General features: G+C 36.8%; 2 protein-coding genes across 2 annotated transcripts in view; one reads left to right on the plus strand and one right to left on the minus strand.

Annotated features, from left to right (window-relative positions):
- Window positions 1-646: 646 nt before the first annotated feature.
- On the minus strand, window positions 647-7,025 carry LOC107600647 (WAS protein family homolog 1-like). Its single transcript, XM_016292597.1, has 10 exons — window positions 6,950-7,025; window positions 6,248-6,388; window positions 4,579-4,690; window positions 4,122-4,268; window positions 3,067-3,203; window positions 2,828-2,963; window positions 2,553-2,760; window positions 2,296-2,364; window positions 1,129-1,197; window positions 647-1,046 (listed from the first exon to the last, which is right to left on the minus strand). The coding sequence occupies exons 1-10, from the start codon at window positions 6,955-6,957 to the stop codon at window positions 898-900; spliced, it is 1,176 nt and encodes a 391-aa protein (XP_016148083.1). The 5' UTR covers window positions 6,958-7,025; the 3' UTR covers window positions 647-897.
- Window positions 7,026-7,940: 915 nt separating this feature from the next.
- The window catches only part of iqsec3b (IQ motif and Sec7 domain ArfGEF 3b), a 22,525-nt gene continuing 12,820 nt past the window's right edge, over window positions 7,941-17,645 (plus strand). Inside the window, exons 1-5 of the mRNA XM_016292607.1 lie at window positions 7,941-8,565; window positions 11,792-11,866; window positions 14,921-15,032; window positions 15,144-15,452; window positions 16,461-17,116. Of these exons, the coding sequence (XP_016148093.1) occupies window positions 8,117-8,565; window positions 11,792-11,866; window positions 14,921-15,032; window positions 15,144-15,452; window positions 16,461-17,116 (1,601 nt within the window). The 5' untranslated portion in view covers window positions 7,941-8,116. The remainder of the gene's footprint in view (window positions 8,566-11,791; window positions 11,867-14,920; window positions 15,033-15,143; window positions 15,453-16,460; window positions 17,117-17,645) is intronic.

The following is a 17,645-nucleotide window of genomic DNA, read 5'->3' on the forward strand; positions in this document are numbered from 1 at the left end:
TAAGTCAGTCAGAAATAATAGTATTATTTATCGTATTGTTCTTTAAAGGGGTCATATGATGCGATTTCAAGTTGTCCTTTCTCTTTGGAGTGTTACAAGCTGATTGTGCATAGATAAGATCCCTGAAGTTGCAAAGACTAAAGTCTCAAAACCAAAGAGATATTCTTTATCAAAGTTAAGACTGCCACGCCCCCCTAAAACGGCTCGTTCTAACACGCCCCCACATATCTACCTCACTATGTGGAAATATCTGCATAATGCCGCCCAAATGTGCACGCAAAGAAAGGCGTGGTTTCAGTAACCGCAGTTAGTGTTGAAGCAGACTGCGCTTGTCGGAAGGAGGGACTTTGTAGAAAACGAAGCGTTTGAGAGAGGCGGGGCATAGAGGACCTACAATAATGTACAGTATTTGAAAAATAATGAACATTAAAGCATGTCAACATATTCTGTTACACCAAATAATGATCTTTAAAAAAGCATCATATGACCCTTTTAAAATAAATTATATTATATATTTGTTTTTTATTTAGACAGATATATAATGCTATTACTTAATACTATTATTGTAGTATTATTATATAATATATAATATTATATTATAAAAATATTAGTTATTCAATTTGCTTGAAAGATTTTCACAATTTTGAAATAATTTGCACTGATGTGAATGAAGAATGTAAATAGTGTGAATTTAGATGTCACGTTAACTTTAATAATATAATCTTTCAGACTATAAAGGTTTTAATGACATATAGAACACATCCTCTTACACTTTTGATAAAAGAGCAAACGTCTCACTCAGCACTCCACAGCTCTCCTTGGAGAGACAATATCTCCAGACCCTGTCTATGAGGATTTCAACTCTCGAATCTCGCACTCAACTCTGGGTTGCCATGGTTATGCCTCCCAATCACCTTCATCGTCTGCGGCCGGTTGCTGTGGCGCTGGAAGGGGCGGGATCACATCTGACATCCTGGCGAACGCGCCACCGGAGTTGGCAGGTGCTTCAGATGAGTCTCTGCCCGCTGGGCCCTTGCCAGAGATCCCTGTCAAATATTCACAATGAAAAATGCATCAGGTAGGATGAAGACACTGAGACTGAGGCTAAAACGAAGGTTTCAAACGCACCTTTCCTGCGCATGGCCAATTTATTGAAGAGGTCAGACATCAGGTCTCCACCGCTCACTGCTGCCCCAACTGGAAAAAAACACAACTGTTAGGTTATGCAGAGAAAAATTCCTTTTTTTGTTTTTAATGAATGTTACACTACAAGGATGCAATAAATGTATCAAAAGTGAATGTGAAGACATTATAATGTTGCTAAAGAATTCTAATGATCAATGAATCCTGAAAGAAATGTATCACAGTTTTTACAAAAAAATTAAGCAGCACAACTGTTTTCAACATTGATATTGATATTGATAAGAAATGGTTCTTGAGCAGCAAATCTGCATATTACAATAATTTCTGAAGGATCACGTGACACTAAAGACTGGAGTAATGATGCTGAAAATTCAGCTTTAGCATCACAGGAATAAATTACATTTTGAAATATGCTCAAATAGAAAACGGTAATTTATAATTGTAATAATATTTATAAATATTACTGTTTTTTTCTGTATTTTGGATCATTAAATCTTGATGAGCATAAGAGACTTCTTTGATAAACATTAAAAAATTTGCCTTTGTTATTTTCTGCAGCAAACAGTGCATATTTCAGGAGAATAACAAGTAGCAAAAGATTATTACATTGTTACCTGATACACACGAACACGAAAGACAGCGGTTGACATAAACTAACATACATAAGTTTGGGGTCAGTAAGATTTTTGTTCTTTTTTGAAAAATAAATTTTTCATTCAGCACGAATACATTAAATTAATCAAAAATTACATTAAAGACATTTATAATGCTATAAAAGATGTCGATTTCAAATAAATGCTGTTCTTTGAACTTTCTATTCATCAAAAAATCCTGAAAAAAATGTATCACGGTTTCCACAAAAATATAGTTTAACACTGATAATATTAAGAAAAGATTCATGTGACAATGAAGACCGGAGTAATGGCTGCTGATAATTCAGCTTTGCATCATAGAAATAAATGACATTTTCAAATAGAAAACAGCTATTATACAGTATTACTGTTTTTAATGTATTTTTGACTAAATAAATGCAACCTTGGTGAGACTTACCTACCACCAGCTGAATGTTAGTGTATATGGACAAAAAAAGATTTTTGAACACTTAACCATTGCTAAATAGACTGTCGATAATTCTGAAAAAGAGTCTTTTACCTGTGGGAGGGGCTTGACTTGATGCGACATCAGTGCTGTCTGCTGTGATTGGTGGAGGTGGGGGCGGACTAATGATTTTTGGCATAAAAGAAAAATCGATAATTTTGACCCATACAATGTATTTTTGGCTATTGCTAAAAATATGCCCGTGCTACTTAAGATTGGTTTTGTGCTCCAGGTTCACATATAATGATATATTTTTCAAAATGACATAATTATAAATTAATTTCTCAAAAAATAATAAATAACGATCCCACCAGATCCACTAGATTCATCGTGCTCTGTGCCAAACGAAGGCAGTTCAGGGATGCTGCTGCTGGCAGGAACGGATGGTGCAAACCCTGGGCCGAGGTCAGCGCTGTACATGAGGTCATCAGCGATGCCAGGTAAGTCAGGCAGGTAAGATGGCACATCGATCTCAGGCACTTGCCCCAGGTCTGGCACATAGAAATAATTCTCTGCGGTCTGAGAAGAAAGCACGAAAGATGTTTTCAGTGTATCGCTTCATCATAGGTGTGATTGAACTGCTCACCTGTCTCTCTAGCTGCTCTCTCTTGGTGATCGACAGCGGCGCATCAAACGGTTTATCTTCCTTTTCACTCTCTAACGTGGTGTGTGTTTTAGTCACGGCACCCGCCAGAGGGTCAAGAAACACATATTTCTTATAGCTGAAAATACACAAACACGTACAGCGATGATTACATGAGCATTAATAAGGTTGCATCGGCAGTGCAGCATTCAGTCAATATGTGTAGGTGTTTGTGTACTCACAGGTTCTCTGTTGTGTTGAACAGCAATAAGGAGCTGACTGAGTTGACATTTCTCGGCAGACTTCCCAAACCCTCCTCCGTCTTATCCTCAGAGCGCTTCTTAGTGTTGACGCATACTGGCAAATACATCAACTTCTCCTATAAAACACATTTCATTAAATATTTGTAATATAAATTTGTGTTGATAGTTTTACACTGTAATTTGACATTACAAACCAAACGTTTAAAGTCATGAAACTACAAAGAACTTCTTATAAAGAAAATTTGATGCTGATATTTTCACAAATATCCTCAATTAACAAATGTTAAGTGCTTGTGTGGCTGATCAAATTGAGTTAAATGCTGGTTTCCCTCCAAAGTGAACTGTCCAATGGCATTTTTTTAACGTGGATAAAGCAAATGTGTAAAGCATATAACAAAACAACAATGAAAAGCAACCTGCCAACAGTTTATCAAAATGAAATTTAAGAAGTGACATTTAAAAATTATTTTAATTTTATTTTTAAATTGATTTTAAATTTGACAATTTTATTTTATTTATTTAATTAAATAAACAGTTAAATAAATTAAACCGTTTTAAATATGTTAATTTAAATATGTTAATTGTTCAATAAAAAAAATGATGTATTCATTATTTTAAACTACATTTTAAAACATTAATTAAATCAACTGTTTATCAATTAATCAATTTTTTAAAATATTTATTTCCATTTTTTTTTTCATTTCCATTTAACATTACAATAGCAATTCTGTTACCATGATTTTTGGAAATAAAAATGGAAATAAATCACTTTTTAATAGACAAACGAATATACATATTTAAAAATGTTTATTTAATTAATGTTAAATAAAAACTAAATAATAAGCAAAATCAAAAGAATAAAAAGAGGAGAGACAGCTGAACCTGTAGTTGAAGAGCTCACTTCCTCTCATTATGTTAATTGTTTTTCTCACTTTCTCTCATTATGTATTTTTTAACAAAATATGAGCCATATACACTTGAAAATGAGCAGGAGAGGAGGAGGAGCTGAAAGACAGATGACTAAATTTGTTCACCTGTGGGGCCTTGTCATCCAGTGGGCGGAGCTTGCTCTGAACTTTAATGCGAGGACGCTTTTGTGAAGCGGGATCTACTGCACCCGTAAAGATGGACGAATAATCCTGCAGTTTTTCTGGAGCGGGGTATTTGGCACTGGAGAACACCTACACAAACACATCAGACATATAACCACTCGGTACTGTGCAATGATTATTAATTAGGCATTTAGTTGGGGCTTTAATCCAAAGTGACTTACAGTACAATTATTATAGGAACAAAATTCCTGAAGTTCAGTAGTCAGTAGAGCAGTAAAAATCTTAATGCTACTGAAAATTGTTTATTTTTGTTATTTAGTCAAAATATGACCCAGACATTTCTTGATGTGATTTAACCATTAGCTTATGCCCACCCTACAACTCATATTCACTTTCTGCTCCAAATATTTGTTGCAGAAATCGGAATCATCTGCATCACCTTTGTGGCTTTCTTGCTTCCTTTGATCTTCTGGACTCTGGCCTGAGCCAGTTTGATCCGGTCTGTGACGGTCTGAAGGTGTACACGGTTCTTCTCCACGCTCTGAGACACCCTGTCAAAACCAAACCAAGTCATTGGTTCTGCTATAGCTGCAGAATACAGGTGAACACATTTAGATCAGAACTCTAAATTCAGGCCTTTGTCAAACTAATTTGTTGGTGATTAAAACTGTTTCATAATTAATCCTGTTTAAACCAGTATGTTTACATCATCAACATTGACAATTTCAACTTCAAAAACAATACAATTTTTAATCTTCCTATGACATTAGAAAAGAGACAGTAAAGACATCTATAAATAAGATTTTATTTCAAATCAACGCTGTTCTTTTTATTTTTCTATTCAAAGAATCCTGCAAAACGCATCATGAATTCCACAAAAACATGAAGCATCACAACTGTTTTCAACATTGATAATAATAAGAAATGAGAAATAATAAGACATTTTTCTTGAGCAGCAAATCAGCATATTATACTGATTTCTGAAGGATCATGTGACACTGAAGACTGGAGTAATGATGCTGGAAATTCAGCTTTAGCATCGCAGGAATAAATTACATTTTAAAATATATTCAAATAGTTATTACAATTTAAAATACCTGTTTTCTATTTTAATGTATTTAAATATGTAATCTATTTCTCTGATGCAAATCCAGTCTTCAGTGTCACACGATCCTTCAGAAATCATTATAATATGCTGATTTGCTTAAGAACCATTTATTGGAATAGAAAGTTTTAAAAGCTTTTACTTGAAATAGAAATCTTTTGTAACATTATACATATTTTACTGTTGGTTTTGATCAATCTAATGCATTTTTGCTGAATAAAATGATTAATTTCCTTAAAAAAAAGCAGTAGTGTATATATATATACAGTGGTGTGAAAAAGTGTTGGCCCCCTTCCTGATTTCTTATTTTTTTGCATATAATTATAAAAAATTTAATAATTTATTTATAGGGAATAATTGTTTGGTAAAAACAAAAAAATATATATATATTTTTGTCACATTTAAAATATGTTGCTAAACATATTTTCATCAATATATATGACGATTTAAAAAAAAATAAAATGTATATAAATCTATTATAAAAAAATCTTTACTTTTGAGACCTGAATGGCAACTCAAAATGTAGCATTCATGTATAACGTTTGTGTGAACTGCTACTGTATAATATTATTGATTCTAGGCTCTTGATCTTATTTCTCTTGATCTCTGATCTACTCAAGAGCACTCTAGTCTGTACTATGAATAAGTGTGTATAAATAAATGTGTGTTTACCTAGAAAAGATGTCTGTTGATATAATTTCCAGGTACTGAAAATATATATTTTTGTCACATTTAAAATATGTTGCTAAACATATTTTCATCAACATATATGACGATTTAAAAAAAAAAAAAATGTATATAAATCTATTATAAAAAAATCTTTATTTTTGAGACCTGAATGGCAACTCAAAATGTAGCATTCATGTATAACGTTTGTGTGAACTGCTACTGTATAATATTATTGATTCTAGGCTCTTGATCTTATTTCTCTTGATCTCTGATCTACTCAAAAGCACTCTAGTCTGTACTATGAATAAGTGTGTATAAATAAATGTGTGTTTACCTAGAAAAGATGTCTGTTGATATAATTTCCAGGTACTGTAACGCACCAGTGATCTGATGCACAGCCTCTTCTCTCCTCAGATCCGGCTGGATGAGCGGGACAGAGTACACCTGTCCCTCCAGGTAACGTTTCGGAGTCATCCTACACACATACACAGACACAAACCCAAACCAAAGAATCATTCAATCGGTATAAGCCAATTGTGAAATATAAAGTCTTAAGTCATTTTCAATTATCTAGTGTTAGAATTTGCCATGTTAGTAGCTAAACTGATAATATAACATTCAAATACTCTGCATACTGAAGTTGGCAGCACACATACTATTTATAATGCATGGGACACTGTATGAAAATGTAAATTTCATATCCTTTGGAATTGTTAATAACATATCTGTCATCACAGATACACAGGTCCAGTCTAGGGACTCTAATACAGCAACATGAAACACTGATCCAGCCTAAACGAATGACAGTCACATGATGACTCGCACACATGAAGCTGAATTATGTTGTGCGTCGCAATGCAAGCCCTTTAATAAGAGAGTATAATAACCATATGACAGTTACCTGAAACAAACCAGCTGATTAAGACACTGAGTTTCATTTTAAAATGATTTTCTCCGATGGACAAAACACAGCGGCCAGAAACTCAAATGGATGCCTATGAAATATCGCTATTAAAACAGAAAGGAAACACTTTACCTGACCATTTATATGTCAAAAGCACAAACGTCCAGCAGCTCGAAGGCGCTCAGTCCTTCAGGATCAAAACTTCCGCACTCTCAGATCACGTGACGCCTGACGCCGGCGCGTAACAACAGTAGAGAGAGAGAGAAAACGGATAATAAAATGATCAAACATAAATGTTTATTATTATTAATAATAATAATACATTATTAAAATATACATGAATATTAATAATAAATTATTAATATGAATAAAATGTTTATTTAATGTCTATTAAAATGCTAAAAAATGACACTAAAATGTATGAGACATTATGACACTTTTGAGCATCTGTTTAATAATTGTATTATTATTATTTCATTTGTATTATTATAATTCTTGTTGCTGTTGTTGTTGTTCTAATATCACTTATCGTGATGTATATTTGTGTAGGCCGCAAGAACATTAAAATAATTATGAATGAATTTAGCCAGCTTTCAAAAATCATTTGTCTTTGTATATTCCATGTAGGCTATATACGAAAGCGTTTTGATCAGATTTGTTAGTAGTGAACCATTCCCATCATTAACTTTATGATTTTTGCCTTGTTTTCTCTATAATAATAATAATAATTATTATTATTATTATTGACGCTTTGGCATTACTTAGTGATGAACAGTCGTGCTAATAATGCACTCTGAAAATAAGGTGGAAAAGAACATTCATTTGGTAACTAAGCAACAGAATTCTAAATTTGTAGCAATAAAATAAGACACTAAGCACGAGTCCAGTTTTTATTGATTCATTTTTTACTGAACATTGAAAGGCATACAAACGGATCCCCTTCGAGGTACATACAAGATACAATTTATAAATAATGATGTATTATTAACAACGAATCTAAAGGAGATACATAATCTAAGCAAACTCTGTTGCGTGCCCCCTGACGTCACTGGCGATCCCCGCCCCCTTCGATCCGTGTTTTGACATCCTCGCATCAGCACCACTCCGCGCATCCCTTCTTGCGCGCTTGGGCACGGAGGTGGAGGCGGAGGCGGAGGCGGGGGTCTCTCTCTCTCTCTCTCTCTCTCGGTTCAGCCATTTAAATATCAACCCGTGAAACTGGTCAGGGGTTCTGACTCCAAGACGCCCCGCTTGGATCGGATCATTTCTCGGCTTTTTCAAGAGGAGCGTCGCACCGGGATGTCGAGCCTCCTGGAGAACCCTCTCCAGGCGGTGCTCTACCTGAAGGAGCTCACCGCCATCGTGCAGAACCAGCAGAGTCTGATTCAAACCCAACGATACCGGATAGACATACTCGAGCGCCGGCTGGAGGATCTAGCGGTTGAGAATGGGCAGCTCCGGGACTCCAGCAGCCATCACCGGCACCCTCCCCGCTATCATCCGCCTCCGCCCCCCCGGACCTCCAGCCTGCCCCGAATCAACAGATCCGGGACGCCTCCGGTTCAAACCCAGCAGCAGCAGCAGCATTCCCCCCTGGACATGCAGCTCGTGCCTGCGGGACCCAGCAATGCCAGTCCAGACTCTGCTGATGAAGATGATAATGATGCTCAGGACCCCTGCTGTCGGTCCCTGGTCCCACAGACACCTGCCACCTTGTGCCGAGCTGTGAGACTCCCACGGGCATCTGAGTAAGCTCTCATCACACATGTTCAACAAATAAGTCTTTTTTCTCTAGGAAACCATGAGATCGGTGAGATGTTGAGGCAGGTTACATGTGCCATCAGGATTACATAACAGAGGAATTTCACTCTATGTAGGCCACAGTGAATATACAATTGCACATCAATAATTCCAGGATCACAAAAAGCATGATGATTTGTATTTATAAAATCATTCAGCATGCTTTGTCTATCAGCGCATAAATGCATGAGTGTGTATTGCAGTCTTAAATTAACTGTACTTTCTAAAATGGAAGAAAAATGACTGTAGGTCATCATTAATTCAGCACATTCACTCTTTCCAGGGCAAAAGGTCTTAAGAAAGAGGGTTTTAATGCACCTGATTATTTTGCAGCAAGAATGCATTTTTAAAAGCACTTAAAAACACTTTATTGGCATGCAAACTCACGCGCACACACAGATTTATGCGTAAAGTGAGGCTTTAAGTGACATTCCCTTAGTGCATGTGAAGTTGATCCGCCAGCTGGAATCTAATCCACAGTAAGAGAGAGAAAGAACGAGAGATTGAGTGAGTGGGTGTGTGTGTGAGTGTACGTGTGTGTCGCCTATTACGACTGCTCATCTGCTTCAGTGCACATCTCATGCTGCATTTGTAGAGTACTTTCTCTCTCTCTCTCTCTCTCTGTGTGTGTGTGTGTGTGAACCCCACAAGCAAAACTGTAATGATACATTCTGCTCTGATTTGTTTAATGGTAGCATTATCTTGTCCTTTAGGGTACAAAACACTTAGTCCTGAGTCTGAGAGTGTGTTACCTTGTTGTGTGTTTGTTTTTTTATGGCAGAATGCGCTTAGTTCTACTGGAAGTATGAGACGCTCATTGCCAATGAGTTTTAGGGCTCAATTATGCTCATGCACGCAGCTCATTAAAGCTAATCTCACATCACTATCACCAACATGTCTGGTTATGACACGTATATTTTGAGACTGTTGCATCTTTATTAGCGAGTGGGAGTTAATTAAAAAAAAGTAAAAAATGAACATATGCTGAATTATTACTCACTTTCAGGCCATTCAAGATGTAGATGAGTTTGTTTCTAAATACATTTGGAGAAATGTAGTATTCCATTACTTGCTCACCAATGGATCCTCTGCAGTTCGGTCCCTGGTCCCACAGACACCTGCCACCTTGTGCCGAGCTGTGAGACTCCCACGGGCATCTGAGTAAGCTCTCATCACACATGTTCAACAAATAAGTCTTTTTTCTCTAGGAAACCATGAGATCGGTGAGATGTTGAGGCAGGTTACATGTGCCATCAGGATTACATAACAGAGGAATTTCACTCTATGTAGGCCACAGTGAATATACAATTGCACATCAATAATTCCAGGATCACAAAAAGCATGATGATTTGTATTTATAAAATCATTCAGCATGCTTTGTCTATCAGCGCATAAATGCATGAGTGTGTATTGCAGTCTTAAATTAACTGTACTTTCTAAAATGGAAGAAAAATGACTGTAGGTCATCATTAATTCAGCACATTCACTCTTTCCAGGGCAAAAGGTCTTAAGAAAGAGGGTTTTAATGCACCTGATTATTTTGCAGCAAGAATGCATTTTTAAAAGCACTTAAAAACACTTTATTGGCATGCAAACTCACGCGCACACACAGATTTATGCGTAAAGTGAGGCTTTAAGTGACATTCCCTTAGTGCATGTGAAGTTGATCCGCCAGCTGGAATCTAATCCACAGTAAGAGAGAGAAAGAACGAGAGATTGAGTGAGTGGGTGTGTGTGTGAGTGTACGTGTGTGTCGCCTATTACGACTGCTCATCTGCTTCAGTGCACATCTCATGCTGCATTTGTAGAGTACTTTCTCTCTCTCTCTCTCTCTCTGTGTGTGTGTGTGTGTGTGAACCCCACAAGCAAGACTGTAATGATACATTCTGCTCTGATTTGTTTAATGGTAGCATTATCTTGTCCTTTAGGGTACAAAACACTTAGTCCTGAGTCTGAGAGTGTGTTACCTTGTTGTGTGTTTGTTTTTTTATGGCAGAATGCGCTTAGTTCTACTGGAAGTATGAGACGCTCATTGCCAATGAGTTTTAGGGCTCAATTATGCTCATGCACGCAGCTCATTAAAGCTAATCTCACATCACTATCACCAACATGTCTGGTTATGACACGTATATTTTGAGACTGTTGCATCTTTATTAGCGAGTGGGAGTTAATTAAAAAAAAGTAAAAAATGAACATATGCTGAATTATTACTCACTTTCAGGCCATTCAAGATGTAGATGAGTTTGTTTCTAAATACATTTGGAGAAATGTAGTATTCCATTACTTGCTCACCAATGGATCCTCTGCAGTGAATGGGTGCCGTCAGAATGAGAGTCCAAACAGCTGATAAAAAATCCCAATAAACCACGAGTAATCCACACCACTCCAGTCCATCAATTAACATCTTGTGAAGTGAAAAACTTCAAGTTTGTAATAAACAAATCCATTATTATGATGTTTTCAACTTCAAACCATTGCTAATATTGCTTTTGCCAGTGATAAAGTCATCTCATGTGAATCAGGAGAGAAATATGCACAGATCAAACACCATTTACAAGCAAAAACAGTTCTAACGAATATGTGGATTTTGATGTGAGAGGACAACAGTGGACGGACCTTTTCACTGGAGGAAGTGTTATTATGAAATTGTGTGAATATTACATAATAATAACAATAGCAGGACTGTAAGGAAGTGATATGCAAATATGATTATATTAATAGCACTTTACATTCTCATGTTACGCTCGAGTGTGAAGCAAACGTATTTGATGTGCTGTCAACAACGGAGGGCTCAAAGAAAACTCATCTAGAACATTCCATGAATTAGAGACTGAATTATTAAAAATGTTAGAGATTTTTGAGTGAAGAAATCTCACCCATTTCATTTATGTATGACTGACAAATATGCATCAACACATAAAGTTTACTAGTTTATATTGAAACTGTGTTTTCCAAATGGATGAAAATTCTATATGCATTTCAAATACATAAATATTTAATTTATGCCTAAATACTTTTTGAGGGTACTTTTGAGTGGCCAATAATCTGGATAATCTGGATAATCACACTAAGCTACAGCAATCTTTACAAGTGCTCAAGGAACACAAATGAAGTAACATGTAAATAGTGTTGCATTGCATTTAATGGCAGTAATGTGGATTTGAACCTTTACAGGAGCCAGACCATCCTGCACCAGTTCTGCTGTCCCGCACCAGAGGCCCCAGAGGGAGACTCCTTAACCTGCTCCAGGTGAGGATGTCATCTTCTGTAACGAGCCAATCAGAGGAGAGTTAGTCTTTCTACATGCCAAACAAATAAAATGTACAATATGAGCAAGCGATGCAGTAAGGAGAGTGTGAATCTACTTGTTTACCGCAGCAGTCTGCATTAGTTAAGTATTCCATCCTTGAATGGTAGTGGTTTTCTGATGGCAGCCCCTGTTCTCTTGGCCTGAGGCATTCTGGGTGATGGGATTCAAGCTAGCAGAGTGTAAGTGTGTGTGTGTTTGTGAGAAAGAGAGTTAGTGCATGCTGCAGGTGTAGTTTAACCCTGGTCTGTCCTCTGTCTGATAGACTGGAAAGCTCTCGGCATGGATAAGCATCATCACTCAGGTGGGGAGAGAGTCTGTGTGTGTGTGTGTGTGTGTGTGTGTGTGTGTGTGTGTGTGTGTGTGTGTGTGTGTGTGTGTGTGTGTGTGTGTGTGTGTGTGTGTGTGTGTGTGTGTGTGTGTGTGTGTGTGTGTGTGTGTGTGTGTGTGTGTGAATGCATGTGTGAATGTAGCAGTTCTGCACTATTTTAGGAACTTCAAACAATCTGAGCTTTGTTGACTGCATATTTTATGTTGCCAACAAAACCAAGTCGTAAAAGCTATTCTTAATTAAACAGCACATGATAACTGTGAAAAAAAATCAGTTCTAAACAACAGAAAATCTATACTTTTGTGTCCAAATGTTTAGAAATCATGACCTCGTCTTTGCAGCAAACTGATAAAGCGGAAAGTGCTTGTTATTTTTTGACCCTAACAGAAAACTCAGAATCATATTTTCCAATTTTTGTGGTAAATGTTAAAGAGGAGCTTTATTTCTGCAGAAAGTCTATTCTAATTTTGTGCCAATTATGTCCTGAGTGGTTGAAAGTGGACAAAAAAGGAAAGAAAGAACCAAGATAAGCATGCAGTCAGAGTGCACTTTGTTTCTCACCTGCAATACAGTGTAAAAATATTGTTAAATTGACAGTAAAAAAAAATAATGCAGGTTTTTTATCTAAAAGAAATAAATAAAGATTTTATATCTAAAAATAATACAGGTGGTTTGATTGAAAGCCACTTGACAAATACGCGAAACAACAAAAAAAGCAATACATTGAAAAAAGAAGAAACTAAATTATTTATACAAAATATATTCATATGTGATGTCACGTAGAGTCTATCCTACTAAGTAGTGCAATGTTAAACTTTTTACAATTTTTCACAGTATATGGTTACTTACAGTTACAATTTTTTTACTATAGCATTTTATAGTATTTTTTCTGTAGAAATTACATTACTTGCAAAACAACAACAAAACATAACGTCATGTTAAACTTTACAATTTTTCATGGTACATTGTTACAGTTAACTAAATATTTGCACTGTAGCATTTTACAGTATTTTTCTGTTGAAAGTTTGTTTAAATCACTAACCCTAAGCATGAGTAAGTAACCATAAGCCTGAGTGAGCCCCACTAATAAAGTTTTATTGATGCCAATTTAACTGATGAACAGGAGAGAGCAGCTTTCATTTTCGCAGAAAGCCTGTAGTGATTGTGTGGCAGTTATTTCCCAAATGATCAGGAATGGGGGTTGGTGAGAGAGAAGATGGACTAATGGGGAAAATATAAGCATGCAGTAGTTTCTCACCTTTTATTTGCAGAAATCGACTGCCTGGGTTTCTTGATGTTGAAACCTGTTTTTAAACAGCTTGAGAGAGACAGAGAGCATATTTATTGAGTCATAACATAGGAAATGGCATCAAACTCTTTGCTGCCTGCATCACTTCACACACATTCTCTCAAACAAGGAGTGATATCACATTTCAGTTTGGGTTCTCAGATCAGTTGCGTAGCGGCCTAATGATCTGTAGCGACCGTGTGCACTGGCGTCTGTTTTCGCTCTCTTTTAAGGTTCTGCTGCATTTGCTGTCGTTCCTCAGAGGCGAGCAGTACTTGGCACATGAAAGATGGAAAACCCTGCTCTCTGCTCCTCATGTATGAGTGCTTACAGAGCTTAAGTGACCTTTACACCAGGGTAGCATCTAATGTGCTGACAGTGTATGCAGTCAGCAGTGTGCTTGTGTGTGTTGTAAACCCGAGTCTACACTGAGAGAGAACCTGGAGAAAATGGAAATGGGCTTGAGCTGTGTTGTTAAGCAGAAGGAACGTACTTTGTGACATCTCTCATGATTTAAACATCTGCTTTCCATTTAGAAATGCTTTTTCATGAGCTCTACATAAGTGGAAAATGGCTTTGTCATGTATGGGCTTATGTAAGATTGTGTGGGGTGCTAACCTCGGATATTTGGTTTGATTTAGTATTTGTTTTTTGGGGATTTATATGAAACCTCTGCATTGCAATTTCTAAATATATTTGAGTAACCAAATATATATTATAAAAGACATACATTTTTATGCATAGAAAATTCACATTTAAAATTATGTTATTTATCCATTTGAATTATTTAGTGAATATATATGCACACATATATTTAATAAAATTAATTTTAACAATTTCATGATTTAATGACATATAATATTACATAGAATACAATTATATTATATAAAATAATTGAAAATTATATATAATTTATTGATTTTAATGATTTAATGACTTATATAATGCATAATTATAGAATATATATAAAATGTTTATATAAAAATGTGTGTCTGAGGGTGTATATATATGTATGTGTACACACACACACACACTCAAACAATTTAATTTAATTAAATTTTTGTTTTATTTGTTCAATGAATAGTTTAAAAAAACTAAAATGAATAAAGGCATTTTATTTTAATTCAATTTTTGCTGTCTCATTCAATGAACAGTTTCTGAAAATTGAATCATGACTCGGAAAGATGATCTGAAACCTTCACTTGATTATCTAATTTTCCATGAAGAATGCATTGAATTTGAAATCTGTGAAAGCCTGCATATAGTAATTAAGCAGAGTTAATTAGTCCTGAGTGTGCAGTGGGTTCTGATCAGTCTAGATTAAAAGACGGTGAATCTGGGTCAACCACTGCTCACTTGTGTCATTTGAAACCACAGCTCGATTCCTGCTGCAGAACAAAAAGATGAGAAAAAAGATGCCCAGCATGATGCGCCACCCTGCTCACATCCTCCAGAATATAAGCTCTCTCCTGATCTCAAACAAAAACAGGTACGACCCAACGGACACGCATCTATGCGTGTGATACTGATTCTTAGATATTAAGAGCATGAAACGATACGTTTTTGGGTCAAAATTTTGTATCTATCTATTTATCTGCAGATAGAGGACCTGGAGCAGAAGTACGGTGGTCCTCTGATTTCCCGGCGTGCGGCCTGTAAGATCCAGACGGCGTTTCGTCAGTACCAGCTCAGTAAGAACTTCCAGAAGATCCGTAACTCGGTTCTGGAGAGTGGGATCCCGCGGCGCATGTCAGTGCGCAGGGTCCGGGTACAGAGGGATGGTTTCTCCGCTGAACGGGCGCTGATGGAGGGATGTTCACTCATGGGCATCCCGCTCACACACTCCACCTCACTGCCGGTGGCTACAACAACCACACTCACACACCTGGAGGACACATTCACTGAACAGGTACAGTTACACCATCAACATACACGGTACAGCATGAATTCTGTGCTATATATTCAGCATATTTCTATTACAGTCTTTGTAATTTGTTTAGTTCAAGTACACAAACTATTCTGTTCTATTTATTCTATTTTATTGTTTGATTCTATTGCATTTGGTTCTGTTCTGTCCTTTCGTTTCATTCTGTTCAATTCTACTCAAATATGTTGTTCTATTCTCTTCTGTTCTATTCTATCCTGTACTATTCAAATGTGTTGTTCTATTCAGCTGCATTTGGTTCCATTCTATTTGGTTTCTGTTGGATTATGTTCTGTTGCATTTCATTTTATTCTATTCTATTCAATTAAAATATGTTGTTCTATTCTGTTCTGTTGTATTCAAATATCTTATTCTGTTCTGTTGTATTTGGTTACATTATGCTCTTTTCTATTCTAATCAAATATCTTGTTCTATTATATTCTATTGTATTCCATTCTATTCAAATATGTTGTTCTATTCAGTTGTATTTGGTTTTATCCTATTTGGTTTTCTTCTATTCAGTTTAAATATGTTGTTATTTTCTGTTGTATTCAGTTCTATTTTATTTGGTTGTATTCAATTTACATATTTCTTTTGTTGTATTCTGTTCCATTTCATTCTGTTCTATTACGTGTTGTTTTATTCTATTCTCTTCTGTACTATTCAAATATGTTGCTCTGTTCTGTTCTATATTATGTTCTATTCAAATATGTTGTTCTTTTCAGTTGTATTTGGTTTTATCCTATTTGGTTTTCTTCTATTCAGTTTAAATATGTTGTTATTTTCTGTTGTATTCAGTTCTATTTTATTTGGTTGTATTCAATTTACATATTTTTTTTGTTGTATTCTGTTCCATTTCATTCTGTTCTATTACAATGTGTTGTTTTATTCTATTTTCTTCTGTACTATTCAAATATGTTGCTCTGTTCTGTTCTATATTATTCACATTTTTCTATTTTATTCTATTCTATTCTATTCTATTCTCCCTGCCAGGTTCAGTCATTAGCACGGTCTATTGATGAGGCTTTGAACAGCTGGAGTTCTGTTCGAGATGGGGAAGGAGAGTCCACTGCGGCCCCTCCCTCTGGATTCCATCCCGAGGGGCTCCTGATGGACCCCGCTGCCCTACAGGATACCACGCAGAGCAGCTGTGGGGAGAGCATGCCCCGCAGCGCCAGTAAACTCATGATGGCTTTCAGGGACGTGACTGTCCAAATTGACAACCACAACTTTCGCCTCTCCTCCTCAATGCTGGAGTCAGTTTCCCTTGGTAACGGCGTATCCAAGGAGACCAGCTTGAAACCCCAAACGGGGGGACAGAGCGCAGGTCAGTCGGCATCGTCGGCCACGGCGGAGCCTGAGTTCCCAGCTCCACCACCCAGCGAGGAAGAGAAAGAGAACCAACAGCCAACTGGAACGGATGAACCGTCAGGGGTGGGACTGGAGGGGAAAAAGACCAACCAGATTGGACCAGAGATAGCGGAAAACAGCTCAGAGCCTGTCAGTAGCAGCAGCACCTCGACATCAGCGTGTGAGACGATGATTCTGTCTCTGCCCCGCCCACATTGCCAGGACACACCCTGTGGCACGCTCTCGACGGATATTGCACGCAAACGCCTTTACCGCATTGGACTCAACCTCTTCAATGTGTGAGTACGAAGGTTAAACGTCAAATATTTGCATTTACTGTGGCTTTTTAAGCGTTTAACAGGTTTTGCTATGTTTGACAGCCTTGGATGTCCCGCAAAGACAGTAAAACCTACTAAATCTAGTGCTATTTTAATATTATTTGTATACCATTTTAATATTTATTAAAGGGGTCATATGATGCGATTGAAATTTTTCCTTTCTCTTTGGAGTGTTACAAGCTCTTGGTGCATAAAGAAGATCTGTAAAGTTGCAAAGACTAAAGTCTCAAATCCAAAGAGATATTCTTTATAAAAGTTAAGAGTCAACCACTCCTACCTAAAACGGCTCGTTCTAACACGCCCCCACATGTCTACGTCACGATGTGGGAAGATGTGCATAACGCCGCCCAAATGTTCACGCAAAGAAAGAAGGTGTAACTTTTATTCTCGCTGTTGCTGCCGCCGCCATGTTGTGTGTTTCGTTGTGAAAGCGAAACTACTTTGTTTGGTCTTCCAAAAGAGGACGATATCTGCTTCGTCATTTCGTCAT

This window comes from Sinocyclocheilus grahami, unplaced genomic scaffold (assembly GCF_001515645.1).
Source record: "Sinocyclocheilus grahami isolate Dianchi unplaced genomic scaffold, SAMN03320097.WGS_v1.1 scaffold14.1, whole genome shotgun sequence".
In the NCBI taxonomy this organism is placed as follows: Eukaryota; Metazoa; Chordata; class Actinopteri; order Cypriniformes; family Cyprinidae; genus Sinocyclocheilus; species Sinocyclocheilus grahami.